Source organism: Danio rerio, chromosome 2 (genome assembly GCF_052040795.2).
Source record: "Danio rerio strain M-AB ecotype USA chromosome 2, GRCz13ab, whole genome shotgun sequence".
Classification (NCBI taxonomy): Eukaryota; Metazoa; Chordata; class Actinopteri; order Cypriniformes; family Danionidae; genus Danio; species Danio rerio.
The window spans coordinates 57110528-57122896 of record NC_141022.1 but is presented as its reverse complement, the minus strand read 5'-3'; the positions used below and the strand labels follow the sequence as shown (position 1 = coordinate 57122896).

Below are 12369 nucleotides of genomic sequence, written 5' to 3'. Positions count from 1 at the left end.
GGACGGTTTGCTCCTCTTGAACTCGTCGTACAGATGTTGCTCGTGTCCCACACTTCCCTCCATAGCATTTAAACATAGATTCATTATTTAGCTTACATCTGTTTGTATATTGTGCTAAGAAACCCTAAGATATAACACAATCGTCCATCGCAAAAACCTCACTCAAGCACGTCTCAGTCCCGATCCAGATTTTTTTTTGTGTGTGTGTGTTGGTCTTTCGCTCATGCATAGAGCTGATCATGGATCAGATGCGACAGAAAACGTTCTAGGTTTTGGCGCAATTCCTCGTTGTACCTGAAAGAAGCTTACTGTGCTATCAATAATCCCACCAAAGACAGAATATTTCATGAGCCCGTCGTTACCTTGACATACATAGGAATATCATACCAGTAGATTAATCTATAACATCCTAAATCAAACCCTTTCTTCTGTACAAAACATTCCGAGTGTTAGCTGGAACGAAAGCTATCCTCTCGACAAAATAAATAGAAAATGCAGGAAAAGAAAGCAAACTTGGATGGAGAGCTTGAGGTTTGTATGTTTCGATGCAGCGTTAGCTCTAGCGGAGGACTATATATGGCAGTATATGGGGAGTATGAAGGAAGAGGACATGGCTTAGTTCAGGTAGTAACATCATATGAATAAAAAAACACAGTTTGTAAAACATACTCCCAAAAATAGCCCGAACCCTGAAGAGCATGTGATAATCCCTACTGCATGATAGCACGCTTAAAAACTAGGAACCGCAACCTCCGCTTGTAGCCTTGAAGCCTCGACTGCAACCTGACGAGGTACCAAAATAAATCAACCAAATAAATGAAAAATAAACGGCGCGTTTTTATGTTTTCTATGTCTTTTACTACAAAAGTGTCTCTCTACGTCTCTAGCAATTAGCATGCACAAAGAGTGATTTTAAAGAGGCAGGGCAAGCTATGAAAGAAGAACTAGTTTACTTTCTTTTTTTTGGCAATAAATAGAATAAAAATTGAAGTAGAGCATGAGAGTTCATGTTTGTACAGCGTGTATGTTCGTATGAGCCACAGATTTAGAAACATCCGGATGAAAGAATTGCATGTGCCACTGTGCCAAATCAGCTGTCGGATGTGGGATATGTCCGGAATGGGATACTAGTATAGAGTTCTGAAGTAAAAGTAGTAAATCGTTTTTAATAAAGGCTGATACACTTTTAAAAGGGACCTGTTATGCAAAAATCACTTTTATAAAGGGATTAAATACAATTGTGTGGCAAGAAGCTGTGAATATAACCAGCTTCGAATGGTAAAAATCAATTCAATTTACTTTTTGCAGTCACATTTGAAAAAAAACAGTCTGCAGAAACACTTTGACTGACATTCTCCCGTTGTATGATGTCATCAGAGGGGGAAAACCCCGCCCACTAGTGACAATCTCTCCCCCATTAGCATAAACTGCCCTGAGTGAGAAGCAGCCGCCTGCCATCAGAGTTTTAGATCTGCGACTATGCTGACACACAGGCATTTGTAGCTCCGCCCTCTTTTAAAAAGAGCACACTCTCATTTGAATTTAAAGCGACAGTCACGAAAGTGACACAATTAGGATCAAAGCCTTAAAGGGTCAGCTTCAAATAGAGTTATAAATTTATTAGTCATTATTAGTGTGGTATTTTGAAGCTATCTTGTAAAAAGGTGCATAATAGGTACCATTTAAAACAGCTGTTGTGATCTTGTTTAATAGCAGAATTCATGTAGAAAAACCACATTACCCATGATGCTCTGCAGAAATTCCACCAATCAGAGAGCTGCAGTGAGCAAAGAGCACAAAAATATAACTTTAGCTCCCATCACTTTCTTGCTAAGATTTTAGAATGCTAAATTATTTGCATATGTATGTAAATTTTGCAATGCACTTGAAATCTATAGCAAGTGAAAATCATATAGCAACATTTTGGGAAGCATGTGATATCTTTCATTAGTCAGCATGAACTAACAATAAAAGTACATCTTGAGGGGTCGATCACACCGGACGTGATTTTCACGATCTAAAAATGCGAGGCGCACCACACTGCCTTTTTTGTTGACAAGAAAAAAAGAAGTGCGGTGTGCTTTTTTATGCTGTTAGGCAACCATTAAGGTGCATATTGTGTGCAAGTGTTGCTGCTGATATTGGTATAATATTAATATTTAATAATATCGTGAAATTCAAGATTTGTGAGTCATACAGCACTGGATAATTCAAAACAGCAACCACAAGTCTTGACAACACAAACACTGCAGGCACCTCAATGAAAACCCCTCCTCTGCTTTCATTTGATTGGAGAATGGAAAAGATGCGGCTGACGTCTTTTTTTAACGGCGAGCACACAGCGCACAGCAGGCGGTTTAAACGCGAGGCATAAGCAGGGCGCAAAACGCTCACGGCCGTTAGTAAACCATTCAAAAAAAGTACCTCTAAACACACAAAGAGCGTGTTTGGTGTGATCGGCCCGTTAGCATTTATCAATAGTATAACAACGAACAATTAACTTTTATTAACTAACATTCATTCATTTTCTTTCTGTTTAGTCTCTGATTTATCAGAGGTCGCCACAGCAGAATGAACTGACAACTTTTCCAGTATATGGTTTACGCAGCGGATGCCCTTCCAACTGCAACCCAATACTGGGAAACACCCATACAAACTCTCTTTCACACACACACACACACACACACACACACACACTTATACACTATGGACAATTTAGTTCATCCAATTGCCCTATAGCGCATGTGTTTGGACTGTGGGGAAAACCAGAGCTCCCGGCAGAAACCCATGCCAAAGCGGGGAGATCATCCAAACTCCACACAGAAACGCCAACTGGCCCAGCCAAAACTTGAACCAGCGACCTTCCTGCTGTGAGGCGACAGCACTATCACTGAGCCACCACTGAACACCCCAAAAATGTAACTCGAAAACTCCTAATAAGTTTCACATTTACATAGACACTGAATTAAGTATTAGTAACTATATTACTAGTATACTATATAAATATACTATAGTAACTATACTACAGCAGTAGTAACTATTCTCTAGTAATATGTTCTCCAGCATTCGGTTTCCTTTATAGTGCTTCCTATATAGTTGAACGAGTTGCTAGGCTATTGCTTTGTAGTGCTGTGTGTATTTAATAAATGTAGCATGTGTTATATACTTAAAAAAATAAGAGCAACATGGGTAATATGTTAGTATGCTATTCCACACATATCCATGATCTCACTGGATCCCGTCTCACAACAATGATGACATAGTTCAGTTTAATGCTGTGTTCACACCAGACGCGGTAAACGTGTATAAACTACGCTATTCACACGTAAAAAGACACGTGAGCATTTTAAGTTTACTTGCTTCATTCGTGCGTCAAATCCGATTCGCAATAGATGCAGACTCGCGTCATGGGCAGGGCTTCTGTCTGCCCGGTGACTCTAGCTTTGATGCTAAATGGCTAACATGAATTTTATTAAGAGAGTAACTGTGTTTATGTGCTTTATGAAGGCTGAAAAACAGCGTCGATTCGTTTGGAGCCGTGTCTGAGTCTACTAGATCCTTTCGGAGGTGCACCCAGCTCTGTGAGTTCATAAACTCCTTCAGAAACTTAACCCGGATGATGGAGGCTTTCAGCTGTGCTTCCGACTGAGCCGAGCCCAGTTTGATCAACTGTTGTCCGGTGTTGGCAGGAGGATTTCCCCACCAGGACATGAACAACAGGCAATACGTCATAAGCACACCCGTACAAGAGAAAGCTCCTGTTTGGTTAACGTGGCGCGAATATCCGCTGAAGTTCAGATTTTTCCAACTTGAGCAATTTTCGTATTAAGTGCGCCAATCGGGCTAAACACTTAACTTGCGCCTCTTTATACGCACAAATCGCCTCATTCGCACCGCCTCATTCACTCGTATTATGCCGCAGGATGTCTATTCGCAGCTTTGCATTAATTTAACATGTAAATCACTCGCGCTTCACGCTTCTTCCGCGTTTGGTGTGAATACAGCATTATGGTTCAGTTGAATGTTATTAAAAGCCTGAATGAATGGAGTGTTGAAGAGAGCTGTGCCACTGAATGTTAATTCCACATCTTTCACTGTGTTCAGTTGAAAAGCTGCCGTCTCTGATCTTATTTCAGATGATTGAGGACAAAAGCGAGAAAATACTGGAATGTTTGTGCATCCATTAGCTGTAAATATATGAACGTTTTCTGATTTCAGTTAAGTTCTGGCATTTTCATGACAGTTAAAAACATTTGCATCTCAAATAATTGTTAAAATAATAACACATTTTTATTGTGTATTTATGTTTATTTTTAAACAAAGTTTGTTTAAATTTAAAGTTTGACTATTTATAGGGGTTTGCTCTTGAGCTGATTGGATAATAGAATGATTGTGTGTGTGTGATGAATTAGCCTCGTCAAAGACTGATCGTGCTCCTCCTGAAATTTGTTTATAAAACATCACCTTGTTTTTTTTTTGTATTTTTGTATTTAATAATAAATCAAATAAAATGACAGAATAATTTAGATTTTTATTGTAATTTATGTTGACATTTTAACATTACTATATTGCAGCTATTTTCTCTTCTTATTTAAGATTTACAGTGAGTGTTATTATCCTTGTGATACTTTTGTAGATTTCACATTTCGAACTAGTTTATTTTTGGATTTTCAAATATTTTGTTCTTATTTATTTATTATGTTTATCTTTTTTATTAATTTTATATTTAATAGTAGCCTTTTCAGCACACCAAGTTAAACTTAATAACAGCATCAACCTTGACAAATAGTTTCAGTAAACTTGTTACTTCAATTATATGAATGGCTGTTCAATTGACCTATATAATAATAACATTAATTATAATTTGAGTTATCATAATGCACATTTGCATGGCAGAAAAAATGTTTAATTGTCATGAAAATAATATCAAAATAACACATTGATCTGATACTGAAGTTGTAGAATGGCTCAGTGTATAAACAAAGTCATTTATATAACCCAAATTTTCCCCTCAGTCTTAAATCATGTCCTTTGTTTGACCCGTAAAGCACTTAAAATCTAAGTTTTCTCTCTGAATATTAATCGCAAGACTTCATTTTCAGGTGGCGATGTGCAGTAATATTAGCTTTAAAAACTCAGATGTCTCCTGATTTTTATTTTAAAGGGGTCACGAACTACCTAATTTTTTATTTTGTATTGTTCTCTAAGGTCCACGAATAATGGCATAAACATCTTCACGTCCAAAAACATCATAGTTTAGCAGAAATGCACCATTTTCTGTCCTGTTTTGATCCTCCTTGTTGGAAAGCACTCTATTTGAATGGGCGTGGCAGATTGTAAACACCCACTGCTGTCATTGGCTAACAGTTTTGCATATTTACAGGGCTGAACAAGCAGTGAAGTAGAAGCAGGGGCCAATCTTTTGTAGAGGCGGGCTTCACTTGTATGACATCATTGAATAGAACATTCCAAAATCTGTCGTTTTGGCAGACTGGCTACAATATGAGATGTTTTTAGAGCAATAACAAAGTTTTGAGTTATGAGACTCGCAGGATGTTTTAATAGTGTTATAACCTATCGTATTTATGAAAATCAAGCAAATTTTGGTTTCTCACATCATGACCCCTTTAAATGGCAGAATGGCACATGATTGATTGTATATTTTGATTGCTGTCATGGCACACCGTCAGATGATCCCGGCAGGGCAAATAAACACAAATACAAGTTTGGTCCAAAAGTCTATAACAGTTTTTGTGGGTCAAAACAACTAATAACGTCCTAGTCAACATAAAACACATTTTACTTTTGCATTCTGGCGCATTTTTTCAATTTTCTCCTTTAAGGATTTTTCAACACAGGCTCATTCTGAAAATGTACCCCTATATACATTTCTGGAGAGTGCCAAAAACATCCCTGGAGGTAAGATTTTTTACAGTAATCACGGATCCTCAAGAGGCCGCTGTGTATGCTTTTTGAGATCTTCAATTGCTCTAGCGAATGCAATTCGTGCTTGCTGTTCTCACGTAACTTCACCAGAGGCCGCTGTCTACTGACCGACTGATTGAATGACTGACTTATCGACTGACCCACCCTCCTTCTTCCCTAAACCCAACCAATAGTGTTTTCAAAAGCATGAATTGCAGGTTGTGTGTGTTTGTAGCTTCGTCGGTAGATTCTCAATTCTCCGTAGATTCGCAAATTAAATTTTTAGCATAGAATACATCCCCATTCGCTAGTATTTGTCTTTCCTTCTGAGGTTGAACAAAACCTTAATACATTAATACAAATAAATCTATTCTAAACGTTTTGTCTCTCGAGCATCCGCTTCTAGCTTTAGCCTGCTAGCACTGTTAGTCAGCTGAAGCTACTGGTTTCTTTCACTTACTGTCTCACTTACTATCTTTGCTCTTCACCTTGTACGATCCTTGAGTGCAGGAGAAGCATCGGTGGAGGTGTTGGAGCTGGAAGAGGTGGAAATACAGATCCGTGACCTCAAGATGAAACAAGCACAACTCCAAAAACAACGAGCCTTGCTCGATGTCTCCCAGGCTGCGGCTCGCTCACTTGAGGTAAGTGTGCGATACAATCTCAACACTCCATCCACCTGAACCCTGTGTGTTTCCCTGTCCAGGCCCAGCACACAGAGGACGCAATTTGCCCAGGGGTTGTTCACTCTGACACAGGGCTACCATGGCATACTAGGTGCACTCGGCAGAACGACAGTGTTTTCAAAAGGAAAGACAAAAGTCATCGCCTGATTTTTTTTTTACGTTTTCAGATTTTACCACATTCTCACTCTGTTTTTTGATTGTTTATTAAATTTTTTGGCTTATTAAATGTTTGTGTCTACCCGCTTTTGTGTCTTCCCGCTTTCTGAAACCGTTTTTTACTAGACTCCGTCATCGGGGTCAACTCCTTTCTGCGTCTCAATTCCGCCAACATACATGGTAAGCTACTGGGCAAACTGGTAACAGCAGGAAAGCTGTCCATATGGAGATAAACGGTCAGCTGTTAAGGGCGAAACTGAACAGTGTAGTACCGCCCCGTAGCATTCATTTTAAGGACAAAATGCAGCCATACGTACTTCTGGCTACATATTTCGCGTTCTCCAAAAATGTACACATGGCTACGTTATCAGAATGAGCCTATGTTGGATTTTTTTATGCACTGATGAGTCTTTCACAATACAGAAACTCATAATAAAAGTGGATTTTTTTTGCGTTTTTTTCTTGATAATGAGCGTTCCCATGTTTCACAGGTTGGTAATGTGGCCTTGCTGGTTTTGCTTCTTCGCGTTTTCACTTCTAAACACTATTTCTCATACAATTTTGAGTCCCTTTACGTGACTTCTGTCCATTTTTCTCAGTCGTCTGGGCCGTAACTGTGGCCTGGCTCTACATTATACTACGTTTACATAGGCATGCACAATACAGTGTAACTATGAGCAATTACGAAGTTCATTTAAAGTGTAATCACACATGAAATACCTGAATAAAGCATGAATTGAGGACAACTACGGTCTTTCAAAGCGGTGTAGAAATCCTCCGAGACTTGTCGTTTGCATGTGCTGTGTTTTCTTTACGCTGAAATATGGTTTGATTTGTCTATTATAAATGTTCTAGAAGGCCCTTCTGGCAAACAGCATATCAGTGTAAGCCACTGAAATGAATTCAAAGCTTTACTATGGCACGATTTTTAGGCTGTTTCTAAATGATAAAGGTTTTCCTGAAGTCTCTCAAAACAGCCTGTTTTTTTTTTCTTCACTATGGAAACATTACTGTACCGCGAACCACCAAACCCTCTGTTTAGGCTTGTTGTTAACCTTGTTTTGAGATTCGGTAAAGTCTCAGTTATGTTTAGATTGTTTGGTAGGCGCATGACTGAAACAGCTTGAACGACAGTTCTGGTTAATAGTGATCGTGCTGTATGAAACGCATTCGTTTGATTCATGGATGTAAAACACTTATTTTAAACTAGCATATACATAATGCATAGTAATGCACATTAGCGGTGCGCAAGCTAATAAACAATGCAGCAAAAATAAATTGCCATACTGCTTCGTGCTTGGCAGAATAAAATAAAAAATAAATAAACAAATAAAATAAAATAAGATACAATAAAATAAAATAAAATTAAATTATTTGAAAAATAAAATAAAGTGAGCAATGCTAATGTTAACATAAAACTTTACATGGCAGGCTGTCATATAAAATAAAATACAATCTATTTAAAATTATAATGTGAGAGGTTATATACATTATATTTCAAGACATGCTGTGACCTTGTTAAGCTGAGATGCATAAATAAAAAAAAAATATAACAAATGTATAAAATATAATAAAACAATTTGACAGAAATGGTATTGTTAATGTTTTTGTATGCTTCGTAAACTGCAAAATGAATAAATAAACACAGAAATTTAAAAAATATAATGTATGGTGTGCACTTAGTAAGCTGACATAAAAATTAAAACAAATGAATTGAAAAATACTATGTTAGTTATGATGTGCACTTAGTGAACAGATAATAATAATAAAAATAATAATAATAATAATAATAATAATAATAAACAAGAAGAAGTAGAAGAAGAAAACAAATTTTGATGCACTTGGTAAACTTTTCTTTAAAAATAAAAAAATAAAATAATAAAATTTATTATTGTTTTATTTTACCATATTCATTTTGCCATATTAATTAATTTACTATATTAATTACCATAATTTTAACGCCTGTCCTGGTGTGCACTTGGTAAGATGATAACTTGGTTATAATTAAATAAAACATTAATTAAAACAATCATTCTAATGAAAAATTGAGAGTAATGGTAATGTAAGACCAACTGTCTTAAATAAATAAAGAACAAAAATAAATAAATAAACAATAATTTTTTATGAAATTTATGAAATCAAATTAATAAACCATAACTTGAATGTAAGTCCCGGTGTGCACTTGGTTAGCTGATAACTTTGTTGCAATTAAATAAAAAAGTTATAATAAAAAATCTTTAGTAATATTAATATAAGACAAACTGTCTTACATAAATATTAAAATTTAAAAATAAATAAATAAATAAATAAATTATAAAAAACTAAATTTTATTAAATAAAAAAACAACAACATAATTTTAATGCAAGTCCCGGTGAGCTCTTGGCAAGCTGAAAACTTAGTTAGAATTAAATAAAAAAATATATTATAATAAAAGTAGAGAGAAATGTTAATATAAGACCAACAGTCTTAAATAATGAATAAAAATATCTAAAAAATAAAATAAAATACAATAAATAAACTGTCATTTTAATGCATCAAGTACCGGTGTGCACTTGGTAAGCTGATAACAGTTATAATTAAATAAAACATTCATTAAAAAATTCATTCTGATAAAAACATTCCAAACATAACTGAGACTAAAATTCCGAAATCCTCAAATAAAAGGTTAAAACCAAACACTGAGAGTTTTAGCATCGCACAGACAAAATTTCCAAGTAAAACTGTGCAGCTCAATAAAAACTGGAGCCATTGTTTGGCAAAAATCCCCATGTTCGCTGTGGTCACGATCAGTTTACAATATGGCGCGTGAGTGAAATGATATCGCGATGGATCGAATGCCCATTTCTCCTCTTTCAGAAAGATGAACAGCAATTCAGACTGTGCCTGATTCAATATCAACACACTTCATAATCTATAACAACAGCCTAAAATACCCACTAAACAACATCCTTCTCTCCAACCCCCTGCAAACTAGTTTCCCGCCAAAAACAAAAGGTCAATAAAACACACCCCGAAATCCCTACACCTATACACCCTGAATTAATCGCATCTAACTCTTAACTGCCATATTTATATGAAGTAGCATGTATGTAGCGTAAGATAGTCGTAATATTGTACATGGTTAATTAAAAAGATTTGGTCCTCTGGTCCCTATAGAGAGAGAATCTGCGTCATTTACACTTTATCTTAGTTTGTTTTCCCATTGAAACCCTCATTAAAAGCTACGGCCGTCTGATGATATGTGCACGGATCCATTTTTTTTCTTCTCCAGTCGCAGCCATGCACGTTTGTAAATCCACAAGTGTTCGCCGGGAAGAGAAAAAAGTTTTCGTCTCCGTCGTCACTCACAGTCTTTCATCGTAGTTTGGTTTTCGACGCGATATGCTTCTCAAAAACTCTCTTTTGTTGTTGTCTTCAGTGTGTGTGTGTGTGTGTGTGTGTGTGTGTTTTCGTGTGTAAGTAGTTGTTTTTTTTTTCAAGAAAAGTTTCCATCCGTCAAAAACGTCAAGACTACAAGTGTTGCAAACCTGCCAGAAAAAAACAGAGAGAGAGAGAGAGAAATGTCAGGTTATTTATTTATTTATTTTTTTAGAAGGGGGGATTTTGGCTCTGGAGACTTGGCTTCTCGCTGACAGACTGATACCTGGATGTCAAACCGAGAGCATCAGTCACAGCGAGCGTCAGAAATGATGGAGATGACATGAAACAGGCCTGCTGAGAGATTTCATCATCCCTGCCAGAGCTTCAAGCAAACATTTGACTGGTTTTGTCGGGAGAGTTTAGCGGAGAGGAGTTTTTATAAGGAGAGATGACTTTATTCGGTGTGTAGTCACACCGCGAGATGAAGCTGTGCAGATCATCTGGCTCATAAATGATAAATTAGTATGTTCATGTAACGGAGGCCAGCTAGTAAGTGCTGTGCAGGTAAACCTCACTCCTCTGACCTCTAAAGGTGCTCTAGCGACAGACGCTAGAGGTCATGGTATTTAGCCTCCTTGTTGGAGCAACCGAGTCCCATGCGGAAGGTCTCCAGTTCGATCCCAGCTTGGAGCAGGTTGGGTGGCGTAGGACCGGCGGGGTTACATTGGTGCCGTGACCCGGATGGGAGTGAGGTTTAGGGGGGTGAGTGTAACGGAGGCCAGCTAGTAAGTGCTGTGCAGGTAAACCTCACTCCTCTGACCTCTAAAGGTGCTCTTGCGACAGACGCTAGAGGCCATGGTCTTTAGCCTCCTTGGTAGAGCATCCGACTCCCATGCGGAAGTGGGTTGGGTGGCGTATGACCAGCGGGTTTACATTTACATGGACAATACTCTGGCAGCATTCCAAACCGCCTTCTACTCAGTAGGTACTGCATTTGAATTTAAATGTACTTCTCAGCCGTTGGAAAAGTGCGTTCTACACAATATGAATGTGAAAAGTATGAATGGAATTCGAACGTACTACATCTGCCATTTTGTCATGGTCACGTGACCTACCTGCGTCATACAATTCATGAATTCTCTCGAGGTGCATTATGGGATAGCGCAGCGTGCATGGGATGCGCACTCCAGAATCTCGCCGGAAGTAGTAAATCATCCGGGTACTTCTCGCATACTGATTTTCGAATTCTATGAATTCAGACATACTAATCGGCTCACATGCTGATTTTCGAATTCTATGAATTCAGACATACTAATCGGCTCACATGCTGATTTTCGAATTCTATGAATTCAGACATACTAATCGGCTCACAAACTGATTTTCGAATTCTATGAATTTAGACATACTAATCGGCTCACATGCTGATTTTAGCGTACTATATAGTATAGAAGTATGCGGTTTCGGACACAGCTTCTGATTCTACCTGGTAAACAGCGATTTCTGATTACCTTAATCCAACCAAAGTCATAATCGAACTAAACAGAAATCGGATTAAGACTTGTGGAGAATGGTGATTTTACTCTACTATACCAGGACAGTGTACTGTCAGTGAGCGCCGTCTTATGGATGAGACGTTAGACCGAGGTCCTGACTCACTGTGGTAATTAAAAATTCCATGGAACGTAAAGAGTAGGGGTGTAACCCTGATGTCTTGGCCACATCTGCCCTCATCCATGTAGAATTTTACATTTTCTCAAGCGAGAATGACCTCGACTGAAACTTTCTGTCATACACCACGCCATTGGTACCCTTTTGGCAGTAGAAACTCAAGCCTGATAAAGGTGACCCTTACCGACCCGTACCGTACCACTTAATGAAAACGGACCATTAAAAATATGTATGTGTGTGTCTCCTCTCACCTCTCCTGATGGCTGCGGGTGTGTGTGTGTGCTTCTCTGGCTCTGGTCAGTACGGGCGGCTGGCGTCTTTCGGCCGCTTCAGCTGCACTTTCAAGCGCTTCATGCCGATCTGGAAGCCGTTCATGGCCTGGATGGCAGCCTGAGCGCTGGCGGGGTTATCGAAACTCACGAATCCTGCAGACAGCACAGACGCACACCGGCCTCAAAGTCTACATTTGCTCATTTTTAATTCATGCAAAGGAAATGGACAACAGATCCTCAAGGAAACAAGCAGACGGTGAAGACTGAATCAAATTAAACTAATGAGAGAAAGAGAGGGATG

The 12369-nt window shown here is 38.1% G+C and overlaps 1 protein-coding gene and 1 long non-coding RNA gene across 5 annotated transcripts in view; one reads left to right on the top strand and one right to left on the bottom strand.

Moving 5' to 3' along the window:
- LOC147846549 (uncharacterized) overlaps positions 1–12369 on the top strand; it is a 1651758-nt gene that overhangs the window by 1077625 nt on the left and 561764 nt on the right. The gene's annotated exons all lie outside the window — the stretch shown is intronic.
- LOC141378996 (CUGBP Elav-like family member 5) overlaps positions 9102–12369 on the bottom strand; it is a 232951-nt gene continuing 229683 nt past the window's right edge. For 2 of the 4 annotated variants that reach the window (XM_087241484.1, XM_087241483.1), the window contains 2 exons: positions 12048–12221; positions 9102–10295 (listed from right to left, as the gene is read on the bottom strand). In XM_087241484.1, the coding sequence (XP_087097610.1) occupies positions 12094–12221 (128 nt within the window). In that variant the 3' untranslated portion in view covers positions 9102–10295; positions 12048–12093. Of the gene's footprint in view, positions 11393–11534; positions 12222–12369 lie in introns of all 4 variants that reach the window. The other 2 variants (XR_015478995.1, XR_015478994.1) reach the window with 2 other exon arrangements.